This window comes from Micromys minutus, assembly GCF_963924665.1.
Source record: "Micromys minutus genome assembly, chromosome: 11".
Classification (NCBI taxonomy): Eukaryota; Metazoa; Chordata; class Mammalia; order Rodentia; family Muridae; genus Micromys; species Micromys minutus.
Window position 1 is genome coordinate 24956340 of NC_137980.1, and position 19079 is coordinate 24975418.

Consider the following 19079-nt stretch of genomic DNA (forward strand, 5'->3'; position numbering starts at 1 on the left):
CTGTTATTGTGGAGATGGACTGGTCACTATAGAGTGATAAGAATGAGTTTGTCTAGTGTCCTCTTGGTTTTCTGTGTACATACACATCTTACTGCCAAGTTATTGCAGAGCAGAAAGGCCCTTGAGATGATGGCGCCACACTCACAGACTCTCCAGCCTCCAGGACTGGGAACCAAGTCCACGTCGGTGATGTCCAGTCACTCAGTCTGTGGTAGTTTGTTACAGCAGCTGACAGCACACCAAGACACAGGACATACCAGTAGTCAGTTGGAGAAGATGAACTAGAGCTCTTAAGTAATTGGGTAGAGATGAAGGAGAGTGATTAAAAATACTAGTGGAGAATTTTAATTTAGTCGTGGTGTACTTCCTGACCGCAGAAGCTTTAGGTAACACTGAATAAGTCCTCGTCCTCTGAAGCCATTTGTACAGTGAAGAAAAAAGAAACCCTCTCCGAAGCAACTACTGCTACACAGCAAGCAGAGCAATGGGACGACAGAAGATTTCACATGACGACATCAGTGCCGAAAGCAACCAGTGTTTCTTGTGTATAAAATGAAGTAATTGTTCAGAACAGACTGGACTCTGGATGTGTTGTGTTGTCTAATGGCATGCTTGTCGCCGGGATAGAGCTTAGCACAACACCGTAGGGTCTTTTTGAGGTTCTGCCATATTTAGTAAAACACAGCTGCTCTACTAAAGACTGTCAAGCCTTTGTTATGACCTTGCAGCTCAATTTTTTTCTGCCAGCAATTTTGCAGTAGAGGGTGAGGTTGTCTGTAACGTGAGATAACCTCAGAGATTTTTAACCACGTCCTTTGGACTCCTGGCTCACTGCACACGTTGTATATTCTGGGCGGCATGTGAGGCCTGCACTCCTGAGCTTGCTTCTGTCCTATGGCAGCAGTGTAGTTACAGAGCCAGGAAACACGGGCTTCTGAAAGCCACCCTCATCAAACACGGGCATGCACAGTTAGATTTGAAATGTTGAAAATCAGTTGATCTCAAATGCTTCTGTGACAGACATGTTTATGCACTATTCTTTGCATTCAAGGGAACATTTTCTGACAGTTGTCTGATGCAGCAGGTGCCATATGAATGAATGTACTTGTTTATGTTACTCTGGTTTCTTACCCACTTTTCTAAATGTGTGGACGGCATTACGGGGATGGGCTGGATGCTAGTCATTAACCTTCCTGTTCAATGTACTCATTTCACCTACAAAAACAATGTTTTGGGAGCCAAGGGATTTTAAAATAACAAAGACTGAGACACTTGGACATTCAGGTTTTATTCCCAGGAATCTGGGATTTGAAATATTTTAATCTTAGAAAAGGAGTAAATTTCTAAGAACTTCTTCTGTAAGGTGACTTGGAAACCTAGTTACCTGAGTTTATCAGCTGCATAATGACAGTTGACCTACTTTATGGTGTCATGACGCCTTCAAATACTAACACTGGAATTTTGATGACTTTATTTACAATTTTTGATGTGATTATTTATAAAACAGCTTTTAGAGTCATACAGCATCAGAATAGAGAAAATACTGTTCTTCCTCATTCCTGTAAATATTACATAAGCCCAGTTGCATATTTCAGACTTCACAGCATGCCCCTCAACTGAGTTTGGTAGCATATGATACATCATTGACTTCTTTTCTTACTATTCCTCCCCCATTGCTGACAGTAGTGTGAAGTGAAGATTGTTTGTAAGGATTGTTAATGCATTCTGTTTGTAACCACAGTAATTTACTTACATTCTACAAGGATTTTTTTTTAATGTGGCAAGTTTAACAACCAGTGATCTCTTCAAAGAAAGATTGTACATGTGATCTAACCCTAACCCTTGCTGTGTCCTACATCACAGCGACAGATGTTACGTAGATTTACCTCAGAAGTGGAAGGATAACTGATCTCTAGTATTTCTCTGAACTCTTTGCAAAGTACGAATCACTTAAAGGTCATTCACATTCTAAATTGCTCACCGAAGCAGCTATAGAAAAGAAGTGTGTGGTGTTCAGTCATTCACATTAGATGTGATGAAAAACCTAGTTCTATAAGTTAGACTGCTCTGTGACACACCTAAGACAGTGCAGAACTTGTGTTCCAATGTTCATTTAAACACATGGTGTGGCCGTGCTAGGAAGGGGTGTTGCCCATATTGCATTTGGTAGAAGAGATTTCTGGTCGCACACCGTCTAAATGCTAGTGTTAAACTATTAGGTTTTCTTGATTTTTTTTTTTTTTTTTTTTTTCTCCAGAAGCATTTGTTGAGTCTCTGCTATGTGCCAGGCTTTTCACTGAGATAACTAATGGCAACATTAAAATTGGGTCATTTGTCTTGGAATTAGTCATTCTTCAATACCTGACTGCTGGTCATTCTTTGCTTAGTCTCTTGTTTTAATGATAAATAGGAAAACGCCCTGTGAGTCTTAGGTTTTACTTTTAAATAAGCAGGTGACAAGAAGAAGGCCACCACGACAGAGCTCTTCAGTCACTACAGTGTTTGGTTTGCTGTGTGCATTTGTTACCTTGGTGCTGGTCTGCTGTGGAACTGTGGTCTCTGGTTCTGTAATGGCAGCCTGTTCTTTTGGAATCTGGACTTGGAACAGCTCACATCACAGGGTCATTGAACGGCTCATCCCGGTTCTCTTACTTGGAATTGTTTCGGGGGATTTCATGGACGAGAGAAGCCATTTGACTGATTCTTGCATTACATTTGGATCCTCCACTTGAAACCAGGGATGGACTCTTGTTTTCCTGCTCCTTGACAAGCAGCATCTGCAATCACTGTCATCCCTTTGTCCAGAGGATTGAGGACTATAGAACACTGTGTCCTATCCACTAGTTCACCGATAAAAGTATTTCTTTTCATTGACTCATATATTTGGAATAAATAATTTAAGGGAAAATGTAATGGGAAAATGCCAAAACCCGCACTAAAAATAGTTGGTTTATCCTTTAAAAAACTTTCTGTTTAAATCACATTTTAAAAACAAACAACTGGAGAAATAGAGTGTGAAGGGTGTGAAGAATAGTTGGTATCAAACATTGGATCTAGATGTGAACTTAGATAACACAGATTTATATTTTCTAATAAAACTCACATGCTTGCATGATTGTACATGTAACTGGTTGTTTAAAAAGGAAAACTGAGCTATGTTTGCTCTTGAATTTCCGTGGGAATTTTTTTTCCATTGAGCTTTGTATTATATTGTTGGTATTCCATTGCTCACTTTGCTTGGGTTACTTAATAGAATAATAATCAAATGCATATTTAATGAAATAACATTAAAGTGTTGTGGTTTTCCTAGAAATAAGATATTTAAAATTACGTATGATCAGAAGTAAAGATTCTCTGTATTGTAATTGTTGACCAGCTGAGCTCCCGGTTCTTTAGCCACCTTGTCTCAGTTGTACCTGAGTGTCGAGCTGGATTTGGAGAAAGCGGCACAGACACTGCTCCAGGAGCCACTGTGAGTTAGTGCGTGCCCGGAAATAGAGCTGAACAGAGACTTTCCTGGTGTGATTGAGCTGTTACTGTGATTTCTCTGTTATGTCGGTATGTTTTAAATACATGAGGAATTTTAAGTTTTCTTCTTCCTTTTTTTAGCCATAGATTGTAAGCAGAAGAAATCAAGGTCAAGATCTGGAAGCAAGAAGAAAATGCTAACATTATCTCATGGTGCTGACGAGGTTTACATTCTCCGATGCAGGTATATGCCTCAGCTGCCACATGCACTGTGATCCCTTTTTTAGGTGTCCTTTGAAACACAGTAGTTGCATTTTTATTTTGTGGTGTGCACCACAACAAAGCTGTAAATGATTTTTCAGAGACAGGCTTAGAATCTTAATTTATCATATACATATGTTTGCTTCAACAATTAATAAAATTAGGTTTGTACCTTAACCAAATGCTGTGTTATATTGTAATTGGCAGAAGTGGTGTATTAATTGTGCTTTATATACTTGATTGGTTTGGTTTCTTTGTACTGTCTGTTAAGTTCCTACTTACTGAGAACACTTACATATGCTCTTTTCCTTCATAACACACCTCCCTTCATGCACCTTTACAGATGGAAGCATTGTGTACGTGTGAATTAGAGAAAGGTCTTGTCACTCAAGAGATAGACTTTGGAATAATTCCTGTGAATGAATTTGGATGGTCTGAAAGTATTTAGTGGGGCAGGAGAGGTGGCTCAGTCGCTGAGAGTCCTGCCTGCTCTTTCAGAGAGCCCAGGCTTGACTCCCAGCACCCACGTGTACATTGCAACCATCTGCAACTCCAGTCTTGGGATCCTACACCCTTACAAGGACACTGGCATGTGCATTTGGTGCAGAGACATACAAACAGGCAAAACACCCATTATATACACATATTTTTAGAAGTTTATTAATCTTAACTCAAATAATATCTATTCTAATCTCTATTAAAATTATTGACATTTACTAAGTCTGTTAATAAATGTGTAAATTGATTTTTTCAAGTTAATTTAAGTCAGTCTTCCTAATGCCGAGACCCTTTAATAGAGTTTTTTAATAGTGACATCCAGCCATAAATCTACTGTTATTACTTCATGACTATAATGTTGCTACTGCTATGAATTGTAACATAAATATCTGATATGCAGGGTGGTCTCTGACTCCTGTGCAAGGGTCATTTGAACTGCAGGAGGGTTATGGCCCACAGGTTGAGAGCCATTGATTAAACTTAGGTGTGTTTCCTGTAGTGTATGGTGAGATTTATTTCTTACATTGTGGGCTTTATATGAGTTAGTTTTAAATAGAGTTAGTTTTATTAAGAGAACTATTATCTACTTCTCTTATAGGTTTTGTGGCCTAGTCTTTCGGGGACCATTGTCTGTTCAGGAAGACTGGATTAAGCACTTACAGCGTCACATTGTAAACGCTAATCTTCCACGGACTGGAGCTGGCATGGTGGAAGTCACATCACTACTTAAAAAGCCTGCCTCTATCACAGAAACGTCGTTTTCCTTACTAATGGCAGAAGCAGCATCATAGAGCCAGGAATCCTTTTCAGTAGCAAATTTCATTGGATGTAAATTTAAAATTTCTGTCTTTTTTTTTTTTTTTTTTTTTTTTTTTTTGGTAAGCCACATGGAAGTATCCATTTATAAAAACTAAAGTAGGAAAAATGGGGCCCCGTAAATTAGAGTTGAATCAGAGCAAACAATACTTAAGACAGACAGTAAGTAGTCTATATATTTTATATAGGGTGGAAATGAGTTTTTAAGGTTTACTAAGTTTTGTTGGCTGAGTTTACCCAACTAAAGGTCCTACATCTGAGAGCCATTTGTGAAGTGTTGCACATGAATCCTTACAGACAGACAGACTGAAAGATTATGTTCTCTGCAGTGTTACCAGAATCAAGGCTCTGGGTTTCCCCACACTTAAATAGAAAAATAAGATATTATATTTTGTTGGTATGTATTTAGTGTTTTGTATAATACCAGGAACTGCTAACTAAATTTACTCAACTTAGGGCATTAAATATCATGTACTTCATAGTTTGAGACTGTTCCCCCAAATAGGGCAGAGTACTATTCTATCTAGATGTGTGTTTTTTTAAAATCATAATGGAACGGTTTTTTTAATATATATATATACATCTATATATATATATATATATATATATACTAAAAAGTTGGAGGGAAATTTGTTTAAACAAGTATTTCTAAAAGGAATATTGTACATAGTCCTGGAAATTATTTGTGGTAAGGACGCGTTCTTCACTCGGTTGCATTTCTCAGACAGTGAAGCGTCCATGCTACCTCCTACTTTGTCGACAAAGATGCTATTACCCTTTCCACTTTGTACCATAATAGAGTTTAAAAATCTAATGTTCTTTATTGCAAGACATACTTTTGTTAACAGATCTGTTTCTTTGTAACGTTTTACGTACAGTTTGACATGCTTACAGGACAGGGTTGTCTCTTTATTTAACATTGTAGAAATGTAATTAATAAACAAGGCTCACTACACAATTTAGAATAGGCTTTCTCATTTATATTATCTTCCAAATTTGATCAGTTAGCAAAACTATTAATACACAATATTTCTACATATGATGAGAATGTTTACAATTTCAATTTTAGTACTTGTTTTGGATGTGGTTATTATATGTATGGAAACTGTGTAACACTATGCTCATGCTGAGAGCCGACATAACAGAATGACTGAATAAACGTGCTGTGAGGAATGGACAGTACGGTGCAGGTGTCGTGGTCATGATAAACTGTGACGAACTTAGTTCCTTTCATCCAAAATGAGCGTCGTTTACGAACAGCAGTTTGTACGCAAGCACCATTCCACGTCATTTCATGGGGTTGCTGACATAGTTGAACCAAGGATATGCATTGATACTTCATCATTTGTAAATAAAGTCAAAAACAGCTAAACGAAGGAGTCTTTTGGTAGAGTATATACATACCTCACTGCCAGTGAAATTACTTTCCTATGGTATATCTCCTCGCCAGAAATCACTAAATAAAAAAGACTTCAAGAATTACAGTGTCTCTAATGTGAAACATTTGTTTTGTTATTTTTTTAGTTTGATTTTTAAAATTACCAAGTTACTTTTGTTTTCTAGAAACACTACATAAGTCAGTGTATTTTATGTGAAGAAATAATTTTCCTTGTTAATGGTTATTGTGCATCTTAATTAGGCGCGAATTAATGTGTAAAGTCAGGAAGTTGGACTTTGTTTTATCTGGGCCCGGAGTCCCCTGAACCCTAAGGAATGAGATAATAGAAGGACTTTTGAGCTCCTGAAAAGGCCAAAAGGAAACTTTTACTCTTGAATTAGAATATGCCAAGTCCGTGTTGATTGCCTCTTACTGAGGATGTCCCTTGAATTTCCATTTGTGTATTTCAGTAGTGTGTGGCTGTGTGTGCCCTGTCTGTTTGGGGAGATTCTTACTGATTTCCCTGGGCTGGCTTTGAACTCAAATGGCCCACCTGAGACTGACTACACCAGTGAAGCTCTATGCCTTGCTCTATATAATTTTTGAAACTGAACATGTGCTAACAAAGCATGTAGGCTTCAGAGGTTTAGGGAAAAAAGACAGGATTTCTAATTGGAAGACTTGGAATTGTTTTAGAGCCTCTTAGATTTAATTATGATTTTTTTCCTAATCATGACAGCTACCAAAATGTAGGAATGCAGGTAGAATTAATACAGCCACATAGTTCAGAATTAAACCCAAGATCTTACCACATAGTGTATTGTAGAATTGTGTCCTTTGCAAATCTGGATACTTGCACTTTTTCCCCTCCTTTCCTCCCTCCCATTGTTTACATTTTAGGAGCCATCTTGTCAATTTTGTCAGGAGAGCACAGCATATATGTGCAGAGTCAGAAGATGCTGTGAGAGTTAATTCCTCTCCCGATGCAGGTTCTGTGGTCAGACTCAGGTTACTCACCTTATAACAAGCACTCTGCTGAGCCAACATACTCTCTCTGTCTCACATCCATTTTTTGATCTTGTCTTATTGCTCTAGCCATGATTTGAACATTACATTGAATAAGAGTAGTGTTGGGCATAGGTTTGTGTGAACACCCTTTGTTATGTCCCTCTGCGCCTGTCTTATCTTTCAGGAGTTTCAAGCTTTGTCAAAGGCCGTTTCTCCAGCCGGGTGCTGTCTCCCTTTACGTCCATACGTTGTGTTTAACATTTGTTGACTTTCCTGTATGCACCATTCTCTCGTAAACGTTCGATGAAATCAAATTGCTCAGGGTTTGTGTGTTCTCACTTCTGTGCCCTTGAATACCACACGGTTTGCATAGATTCTATTGGACTTTTGTGCTGACATGCCTCTCTTGGCTGTCAGCTTGACCCACTGTAAAAGGGGAACTTGAGGAGTTGCCTCCATCAGATTGGTCTGTGGGCTTGCCTGTGAGGCACTGTGATGATTAGAGGGCCCAGTCTTCCCTGGGTAGTACCGTCCATTAGCTGGTGAGCCTGCGCCCTGCAAGCTGGAGGCCCAGTGTCCTCTGGTCCGCGCTTCAGCCGCCTCCTGTTTGCACTCCTGCCGTGGTCGCGCTCAGCGATCAGGGTCTGACCTGAGGACTAGAAGGTGAAGTAAACGTTTTCTTCTTCCGGTGCTGGTCACGGTGCTCCCCATACTAGCACCGGAAGGAAACTGACATGTCCACGGCTTTCTTGGGGAAACGTGTATCTCTCTTCTGTTGTATCCCTATCTGGCCTTAGTCTCCTACAATGAGTTTCCGAGTGGTTCCCCTTCCACTTTGTAGGCTAGACGGAGAGGTAGCCAGCGCAGCAGCAGTGGAGTTGTGCAGATCCCGGCAGCAAGTCCCTGGGTTCTGGGCTGACTTTGTGAACAGCTTCACGCTTGTGAGTTAGGTGTTTGAGTTTGTGTCATCTGATGCTGCTCTGTATCAAGTGTGTCTGGGAGTGCCCCCCCCTTCTGTATTTCGCTAGTGGTTTTTTCTTTTTCTTTTTTTTTCCAGTTTGCTTTCAACGTCTTTTATAATCTTCCCTCTGGAGTTTGTTGTAACAGCCTGTTTTCTATTCTTAATTTAATACTTTGGGTCTTTTCTCTCTAGGATAGGTTAGGGACTTGTTTGTCTTTCGATAAAGGAACTTTTTGTTTGTTTGATACTGTCTTCTCGTCACTGGTTATTAGTTTCCAACCTGATCCTTATTATTTTTGGCCACCCATGTCTTTGGGGCTTAGCTTGTTAATGTTTTCTAGACATTGACTGACTTGTATCATTAGGTCATTTTCAGGATATATATATATATTTTTAATGTAAGGATCTCTCTGGCTCACACCTCACCTGCTCACACCTCACTCCTCACCTCCTCACACCTCACACCTCACACCTCACACCTCACTCCTTCTCACACCTCACTCCTCACACTTCACTCCTCACCTCCTCACACCTCACCTCCTCACACCTCACCTCCTCACTCCTCACACCTCACACCTCACTCCTCACACCTCACACCTCACTCCTCACACCTCACTCCTCACACCTCACTCCTCACACTTCACTCCTCACCTCCTCACTCCTCACCTCCTCACACCTCACCTCCTCATACCTCACTCCTCACCTCCTCACTCCTCACCTCCTCACACCTCACCTCCTCACACCTCATACCTCACTCCTCACCTCCTCATACCTCACTCCTCACACCTCACCTCCTCACACCTTTACTCCTCACACCTCACACCTCACTCCTCACACCTCACTCCTCACACTTCACTCCTCACCTCCTCACACCTCACCTCCTCACACCTCACTCCTCACCTCCTCACACCTCACTCCTCACCTCCTCACACCTCACCTCCTCACACCTCATACCTCACTCCTCACCTCCTCATACCTCACTCCTCACCTCCTCACACCTCCTCACACCTCACCTCCTCATACCTCACTCCTCACCTCCTCACTCCTCACCTCCTCACACCTCACTCCTCACACCTCACCTCCTCACACCTCATACCTCACTCCTCCTCACACCTCACTCCTCATCTCCTCACACCTTTACTCCTCACACCTCCTCACTTCCTCACTCCTCACACCTCACTCCTCACCTCCTCACTTCCTCACTCCTCACACCTCACTCCTCACCTCCTCACACCTCACTTCTCACACCTCACTCCTCACCTCCTCACTCCTCACCTCCTCACACCTCACTCCTCATACCTCACTCCTCCTCACACCTCACTCCTCATCTCCTCACACCTTTACTCCTCACACCTCCTCACTTCCTCACTCCTCACCTCCTCACTTCCTCACTCCTCACACCTCACTCCTCACACCTCACTCCTCACCTCCTCACACCTCACTCCTCACCTCCTCACTCCTTACCTCCTCGCACCTTCACTCCAGCTGAAGAAAAGAGCAGGTGCTCTGGCCTCTAGAGAGGCCCCTATATTCCTGTGCACATGCTCACACACAGACATGCATATAGACACATACAATTTTTTTAAAGGAATATGTTGAGTTTCTCAAGCATTTATGTGGTTTCACTTGCTATGAAAAGAGGGATAATTTGATTTTTACATTTGTTAAGAATTGCTTTTTTGTGACTTAGAATGTAGTTCTAAGGCTGCTTAGAAGATTGTGCTGTTGAAAGGTGTAGTCTGTAGATCCGTTAGACCATTTGCAGTTTAACCTCAAGTTTCTTGGTTGTTTTGTTTAGCTGATCTGTCTAACAATAAGCAAGGGCATTAAACTCGCCCACTGTTTTAGTTACATTTGTATGCTGAGAAGAGAACACGTGACCAAGACAACTTTTAAAGAAAGCATTTAATCAGGCTCGCTTATAGTTTTAGAGGGTTGGCTCCAATAATAATGGTGGGAAGCAGGCATACATGCTGTTGGAGCATTTTTACATCCCAGTCAAGCAGGAGGCAGGGGCTAGGAGAAGTAATTGAGAGGGGCTGAGACAGAGAAGACTCACTTCCTGAGTCTGTCATTGCCCCAGAGTTTGAGATCACTACCAGGGCTTTTGGCATCAGAGTGGTGACCAATCGAATGTCACGGTAAGCCAGCCATGCAGGCTGGACACTTGAGGAGGTTCCCTGTGAAGTTTTCCAGCTGTGCACTAGTGTCTTCTGATCAGAAAATCCAGCAACATGGAGAGAGAAAAGAGAGACAGGGAATAGCTTTTTAAACCTCAAAGGCTGCTCTCAGTAACACACCTCCAACAAGGCCACTACACCTCTTTGTCCTTCCCAAACAGTTCTACTCCCTGGTGACTAAGCATTCAAACATGAGCCTGTGGGAGCATTCAAAGCACTGTACCCACTACTGTGTTTCAGGACCTTTCCTCAGCAATCTCTCCCTCTCTCTCTCTCTCTCTCTCTCTCTCTCTCTCTCTCTCTCTCTGTGTGTGTGTGTGTGTGTGTGTGTCCTCTTTATTCAGATGTGTTGACCTTTTCTCCTTATTTTTTAAAAACCTGGTCTTTACTGGTAAGAATAGGCACAACTTATTTTCAGCTTGTGTTTCCTTCATTGACCGTTAGCCTTTGATTCCTAGGCTCAGTATCAGTTGTGCTTTCTTAGAGACAACAGATACTAGATTTAAGTTTAAGGTGTACTTTGCTTATTGTTGCAGGGAGCACTGTGTGCCATGGCATTAGCGGTAAAGGGGGAGCTCATCAGGTCTCTCCTGCTGCAGTGCAGATTCCAGGGGTTCAGTCTTATCCAGTCTGTCTGCCCAGTGCCCTTAACTCAGGTCACTGCATCTGACCACTGGCTCATAGGTAGCTCTTTGTGAATTTTGTTTGATTTGTTACATTTTAAACTATTGCTGAGAGAGGCTTGCTAAATTTTTGTGATTTTTTTTTCCTGGGTGGTTTTTGTTCTTTTTTTTTCCTCCCCCACCTGTTAATCTGAGGAGTATGCTGGTTTGCTATACTGGGAATGTTTGGTTTCTTTCTAGCTCTTTGGTGGTTTGAATATGTGTGCCTCTTTAGATTCATGTGTTTAAATGGTTAGCCCATAGGGAGGACCACTATTGGAAGGTGTGGCCTTGTTGATGGGAGTATATCACTGTGGGGGTGGACTTTGAGGTCTCCTGTGCCTAAGCCCTGGCCAGTGTGGAATCAAGACTCCTGGCTGCCTTTGGAAGAAGATGTAGAATTCACAGCTCCTTCTCCAGCACCATGTCTACCTGCATGTGCCATGCTCCCAATGGACTGATCCTCTGAAACTGTAGTACAGACCCCATTAAATGTCCTTAATAAGAGTTGCTGTGGTCATGATGTCTTTTTACAGTCGTGGAAACCCAACATGAGACGGAATACAAAGACTTAGGTATTGCTATGATTGTCCTCACAGTGGAAAGCTTTAAGTGGGGCCTTAATGAGCCATCCTGGTAGAAACATGGAAGACAGTGGTCCTGAGGGTGTTCTGAACTGTGGGGGTCAGAGGAAACGAATTTTCATGATGCCTAGAGATTTTTCTTGTGATATTTTGGTGAAGAATGTGGCTGCTTTTCACCATTGTGTGAAGAGTCTGCCTGAGGCTAAGGTGACGAGATTTAGATGAACTGCATTAGCAAAGGAAATCTTAAAACAGCCTAATACAAACTGTCTTGTGGTTCATTCTTAAGAAGAACATTTTGATCAAGTGTAGCATGCTGAGAAAGGACAAATACAAAAATGTATGTTCAAAGATAACCTGACACCTGAAGGAGAATGGAGTTAAAGCCTGTGTTCAAGGAGATAAGCAGATAAAAGATATTAAATAGAATCGAGTAGTGACCCCGAGGCAAGATCCCACCCAGCTAAGCTTGCATCTTGTGAATGGATGTTCCCTGAGGAACATTACCACCTATTCAAAGTTCACAGTTGTCTGAGGGATAGTTCTGCTCATTTGGATGTGAGCCAAGATGCCAAGGGGTGGATTGTGATAGCTGTTCTCATTTGCCAAGTTGACTATGTCTAGAATGAGCTACAAGCCAGAGATAGAGGTCACACCTGTGATCTACTTATTGAGGTAGGATAACATGATTTTGATCCGGATTGAAATGTGCCTTTAATCCAGATATTGAGGCATCTCTGAGTTCAAGGCTAGCCTACTCTATAGAGCAAGTTCCACAATAGCGAAGCCTAGGCAGGACACATGCAGAGCAGTGCTGGTGGAGATGTAATTGGACGAGAAGGCAGTCCAAGGCCCAGCAAGCAACAGAGAATGGTTCTGGCTTCGCAGTTCTGGTTTTAGAATCAAGGATGGAATTTCTCACTGTGACTCAGGAAAGCCACCGAGGCCAGGCATGTGTCAGGGGTGTCCCTGTAAAGAGGCAGAGAGAGAGACCACCGTGGGAAACTATACAAGGCTGCGTGTGAAACTCTAAAGGTGAAACCTGGATTGCCTTGGAGACCCCAAGATGTTGGAGATGCCAGAGTCATGGGGTACCTGTCACCGAAAGCTGCTAACGGGGGGTGGAACCAGCCCAAGGGAGAAAGACCTGTGCAGTTGGAGATCTGCAGGGTGCGTTGCCATCAGACATGACGATGCAGTTTGGAGTTTGTTCTGCTGACTTTTGGTCTTCCTTTGGTCCAGCACCTCCTCACTGTGCTCTCTTTCCTGTGTTTACAATGGTGGTATGTATCCTGTGCCATTGTATGTTGGACGTCTGTGACCTGCTTTTTGATTTTATTAGGGATTACAATTAGTTTTCACAAATCTCAGAAGAGCCTTTGGGCTTCGGACTTTTAAACACTGTCGAGACTGAGACGGACTGGGGACTTGTGAAGTTGGACTACATGCGTCGTACATTATGCTGAGGCTGCAAGCCCATAGGGCTATATGGTGGTTTGAATAGGTGTGAGCCCCAGAGATTCCTGTGTTTGAATGCTTGGCTCATGGACAGTGGCACAGTTAGGAGGTGTGGCCTTGTTAGGGGGGTGGGGAGTATGTCACTGTGGGATGGACTTTGAGGTCTCCTATGTGCAAGCCCCTCCCAGTGTAGAATCTGGTCTCCTCTTGGCTGCCTCTGGATTAACATGTAGAACTCTCAGCTCCTTCTCTAGTACTATGTCTCCCTGCATGCGACCATATCTCCCACCATGATATTCATAGCAGTAGTCTGCCTGATGACTGCTGTCACTGGTTTCTGACCCATTTGTTCCTGTGCCCTGGCTTCCACTTTGAAGGACAGATTCTGTGAGGGTGGAACAGTACTTGGGGACATACACTTGCCACTCAAGCCTATCCTTGCTCATTCCTTTCTGGGAAGCAACTTTGTTGGGACCCATCTGTAGAGAAAGGGTTGCCTTGTCCAGTCGCTGTAATGTTAGCTTCTAGAAACAAATGTTTGTTTTGGTACCTGGTGCTAAGATCCCAGTACTTGGATGCAGTCTTGTTCTTGACTTGGGGGGAGGGCCCATAGCAAGGGCCCTTTTTTAAGTGTCATGGTGGTTGGGACAATAGGAAGGGGCTACACCTGTACTCTGGGGTGGGGGGTGGGGTGGGGGTGGGTTGGGGTCAGTCACCTTCGGTGTCCCTGCTCCCAGTCCCAGGTGAGACATGGGGGGGGCAGTGCAGGAGCTTGCTCCTCTACAAAGCAAAGTGTGGCCAGCACAGCAAGGGAGAAGTCAAACTTCCGTTCTGGCTGCCAGCCTGTGTTAATACACTGCTCCTACGGAACTTACTGTGATTGCAGCTGACTTCCACATATATGGTACTCCAGTAAAGGTGCTTGGTGTTTTCGAACTGCTTTCGTTCGTGCTTGTCTGGCAGTGACTTTCTCTGTTTTAAAAGATAGGCTTGCTGGATATGGCAGTCTTCCTTAGTTATTTCCTTCATGGCTTGAGATATTCATTCCAAGTTGTGCTGGCTTTAAGGATTACTAGTAAGAGCTCCGATGTTACCTGGTGTGTTTGCCTTTGTGGTTGCCATTTTGCTGTAGTATGCTACGGACAGACTGCTCTGGCCATGTCTGTTTGGCAGTCTGAATGCCTGTTGCATCTGGATAGCCATTTCTCTGTGTATATTTGGAAGTTCTTCTGTTCCTTTATTTCTAATAGAATGTCTTACTCTTTGGCGGTGTCATGTGTAAACAGTGTGTCTCAACCATAGCAACCCAGCCCCCACCTCCCATTTTCAACAGGAAGCCCTAATACAGCTTGCCCACTATGTCTCCCCCCCCCCCCCTCTCTAATCCATTGGTCTGGGTCCGAGAAAATTGGAGCCTGCTGCTTTCATTAATCTTGGATCTTTCTTATCTTTGCTAAATGCTGATTTTTGAGTCCATTAACTCTTCACAATATTCCATTATACCAAGCGTAGTTACACGTTGGTTGACCTTTTATATTGTCTTGGGTTTTTAGCTTATAAAGCGCTTTGGATAAATGTGCGTGTGCTGATTTTTGAGAATTTTATACATGCATGTGATGTATAACATATCCACCCCACTCCCTTCCCCCTAGCCCCTCCCATAGCCCTCTATCATGTTTCTCCCAAATTCATGTCTTCATTTTTCTCTTTTCTTCCTTTCTTTTTTAACCCATTGAGTTCAGCCTGTGCTGCCCACCTGTGCCTAAGTGTGGGGTTATCCAAGGCAGCACCAGGAGGTGAGCACAGCATAAGCTAGGAACAGCCAGGAGGCTTTGCAGGGAGAGTTTCTAGTACTCTGATTGGTACACATAGAGCTAGTTGGGTGTGCCCTCACATCAGAGGCTTTCCCCGGGAATGCCAGCTGTTCAGAATGCTCACCTAGTCGCATCCTACAGAGCCGGGGGATGGGTCACGAGACTCTGTTCTTGGCCTTTACTTACTTAACAGCTTCGGGGGTTTTTGCTGATTTGTTCAGCTCGGAGGTGGAGGAAGCAGTATGTGACTTCGCATGTTAAGGTGTTTGCTGTTCTGCCAACTGCACTTCGGAGTTAGCCTCTAAGATGCCGAACATGGCTTTTCCACATACTCTGTGTGGCAGTTTGAATATGCTTGGCTCAGGGAGTGACACTCTTAGAAGATGTGGCTTTGTTGGAGTAGGTGTGTCACTGTGGGTGGAGGCTTTAAGACCCTTGTCCTTGCTGCCTGGAAGCCAGGCTTCTCCTGTTTGCCTTCAGAACAAGGTGTATATCTCTCAGCTCCACCTGCACCATGCTTGCCTGGACACTGCCATGTTCCTGCCTTGATGATAATGGACTGAACCTCTAAACTGTAAGCCAGCCCCAGTTGAATGTTGTCCTCATAAGAGTTACCTTGGTCATGGTGTCTGTTCACAGCAGTAAAACCCTAAAACGGTGCTTGAACCCAAACTGTGGTCCTTTGCAAGAGCACTATGTGTTCTTAACCACTGAGCCCTCTCTTCAGTCCCTTGCTAATTCTGGTTTGTTGTGGTATAGTGTGGGGTTTTGTTTGTTTGAGACTGGGGCTCTGTAGACCAGGCTGGTATTGAACTCACAGATCTGCCTGTCTTTGCCTCCTGAGTGCTGGGTGTACACCACCGTCACCCAGCTTAACCCTTGAGTGTGGAATTGCAGATTGGCAATTAGCACACACTCTAGAGGTCCTGTTCTCCACCATTCTCCACCCGATCCTCCCGAGGCAGCTGCTGCTCATTTTAGAATAAGCTATAGGTCCAGGTGTGGTAGCACACGCCTTTAATGCCGTGGCTGGAGAGGCAGAGGTAGGCAGATCTCTGTGAGGTTCTCCTGGTCTACATACGGAGCCAGGACTACACAGAGAAGCCCTGTCTCCAAAAACAAAGAAATACACGCTTGCCTACACTCCCTGATTCTATAGATGCTAGGATTTTTTTTTTTTTTTTAACTGCCAAGTGTGAGATTTGAAGTCTGGAAATATTTTTATCTCTGAACATTTTTTTTTGCCTCTTATTCTTTTGAAATTCCAATTAAATAAATGCTAAGTCCTCATTACACTCTGTGGGATGTTCATAATCTTGCTTTTAAATGTTTCTGTATGTGTGACTTGTGAGGTGCACTCAGACTGCAGCAGAGGACAGCCTGTGGGAATCTGTTTTCTCCTCCTACCCCGAGGGCTCAGCTCCTCTTTCCCCATGGGTCAGTTTACCGGCTACATTAAACTCGCCCACTGACGTCCTAATTTGGTAATGCTATGAAAGCCCAGAATATTGGGTATTTCTCTCTTGAGATACACTTTACTGTTTTAGGTTCACCCCTGCCTCTCCCCAACACACACCCCTCCTTTGGGTCAGGTAAGTCTGGAATCTGAAGTCACCACGGATCAGATTCTATTGCTAATTGCCTTTTCTGCCTGTACCCAAACTGTGCCAAGTGCTTGCCCATGTGTTATCTTTGAAAACCACTTTACTATCTTGCAGCCTAAGGCAGCATCTTCTAAAGAAAGATTTATATGTTTGAATGTTTTGCTTGCATATGTGAATATGTATCACACGTGTGCCTGGTACCGGTGGAGGTTAAGAGGGTGGCAGAGCCCCTTGAACTGGAGTTATGGGTGGGGGTGAGCCACCGTGTCAGTACTGGGTATCAAGCCGGAGTCTTCTGCAAGAGCTCTGAGAGCAATAACCACTGAGCCCTCAGTCTGCCCATTAAGAGCATCTTTAAGAGTTTTGTTCCCTTCTGCTAAGTGTTTGGGTATTACTGCTTTAGAATGCGTCAAGGTACTTTTTGAGTTGATTTGGCCTAATCAGTTTATTTGGCTCACAGTTACGCAGGAAGATCTCTATTGCAGCATGCCTAGTTTATGTGCTGTTTGGTTTTGTCTTGATTGGTCCCCTGTGACCGTGGGATTCAACCTAGTTTCATAGCTTTCTCTCTGTCTTGTCCTGGGGTTGGGGGAAAACAGGTTTCACTGCAAGAGGATTAACTGGTTTCTCTTCTTTAGATTTTAGCTCAATATTTCTCACTGTCTGGTTTTAATGCTTATGGGACATTTTTGTTTATTAATCCAGCATTTTTTAAAGGCTTTGTGTTTCTGTGAGCTTGAGTGTAGGTGCCTCTAGAGACCAGAAGAGGGCGTCAGATCCCATACAGCTGGAGTTATAAGTAGTTTTAAGTTCTGGGAACTGGTCAGGTTCTGTAGAAGAATTCGAGCTCTTGGCGGACATGTTTGCCTCTCCAGCCCTTTTATGTTTCCGAGTGGGGATTTTGTATGATTTTTTCACTTCCGTTCTCTCTGAAGATCCCTGGTATATATATAGTTTACACTTAGTAAAACACTTACGCAGTGATAGAAGGAGCCAGAAAATTTAAAGAACAACAGAATTCATTTCTCCTTGTTCTGCTCTTGACAAATGGCTGCAGAGCCCTGCGGATTCACTGGGAAGGACGCTGTACCCCAGGGATGGCGACAGCACAGTCTTGCATAAGAGCCTGGTAGGATCTTGGTTTGTGTTTGTGTGCAGCATGAAAGTCTTGTTTTCTTTACAGAGAATGATACATTTTCTTTGAAGTTATCTTTGTATATTTTAGATTTCTTACCATTTAAATAAGATACCCTCCCTGAATGTTCCCATAGTTTTGCTGCTACCGTGTGTGGCTGGTTCTCTGGTGTGCCAGTTTCTGTCTGTATCGGTTTCTGTGGCATTTGTCTTGCGTATACTTCACTTCATTCCCCTGTCAATCATCGGGAAAATTGGGGCAGTGCCTATAGGTTTACAGTTTTTCTGTTGTCTTGTGTATACATCTTCAGAAGACAGCTCTTTTTTGCCTGAGATTCTAATAGGTAAACTTGTGTATCACTGCGGTTCTTAACTGGGTAAGATTGTTAATAAATAAATCTGCTACTTTTTTCTCCCCAGCCCCTGCTCCCAGAAAGATGACTCTCTCTCTCTCTCTCTCTCTCTCTCTCTCTCTCTCTGTGTGTGTGTGTGTGTGTGTGTGTGTGTGTGTGTGTGTGTCTGGCTGGCTGGCTGGCTGGCTCTGTGTAGCCTAAAACTGAATGAGCAGACTCCAGGCTTTCCTTAATTCAGATAAATTTTCTGCCTTTACCCAGTGAATAACTTTCCCACTTGTTCCTCTTTCTCCTTCCAAGACTCCCATTATGTGTTTCTCAATCTTCAGATCTTCCCTCCTGACTCTGCTCTGTACTTGAGATAGTTCCTATCCTTATGGGAACGTCTGCTTTTAAAGCCGGCATTTGAGATTATGCTCCAGGGCTAGAGAGACCTTAGCAGCACTTACTGCCTCTGTAGAACACCCAGGCTTGGTTCCCAGCACCCACGTGGTAATTCACAGTGGCCTGTAACTCCAGTCCTAGAGATCTGATGTCCTCTAGTCCCCAGTGCCCAAGCACACATGGTGCACATAAAGTCATGTGCACACACATGTACACACACACACATACACACGGGCACCCTCACAAATTTTTGTAACAAAATGAAATCCTATTTTGGAAACAGCATTTCTAAGGTTCGAGAACTGGGTTGTATGTGTGCGCACGCGCACAGGTGAAAACTTCAGTACATACTGCTTTTATTTTCTAGAATTTTGTTCTTATTAAGGACAATTTAAGATTTTATTGTGTGCTGTGTGTCATTGTGTATATATGTGAACTGCATGCATGAACGTACCCACAGAGGCAGGAGAAGAGAGCATTGGAACTGCAGTTACAGGTAGTTGGGAGCCACTATGT

The 19079-nt window shown here is 43.2% G+C and overlaps 1 protein-coding gene across 6 annotated transcripts in view; it reads left to right on the top strand.

The window, feature by feature from the left end:
• ZNF644 (zinc finger protein 644) overlaps positions 1–19079 on the top strand; it is a gene marked incomplete at its 5' end in the record, with an annotated part of 133432 nt that overhangs the window by 70680 nt on the left and 43673 nt on the right. For 5 of the 6 annotated variants that reach the window (XM_080925020.1, XM_080925017.1, XM_080925019.1 and 2 more), the window contains 2 exons: positions 3610–3712; positions 4826–6485. The exons of the other annotated variant lie outside the window; for it this stretch is intronic. In XM_080925020.1, the coding sequence (XP_080781146.1) occupies positions 3610–3712; positions 4826–5018 (296 nt within the window). In that variant the 3' untranslated portion in view covers positions 5019–6485. Of the gene's footprint in view, positions 1–3609; positions 3713–4825; positions 6486–19079 lie in introns of those variants that run through there. 6 annotated transcript variants of the gene reach the window in all.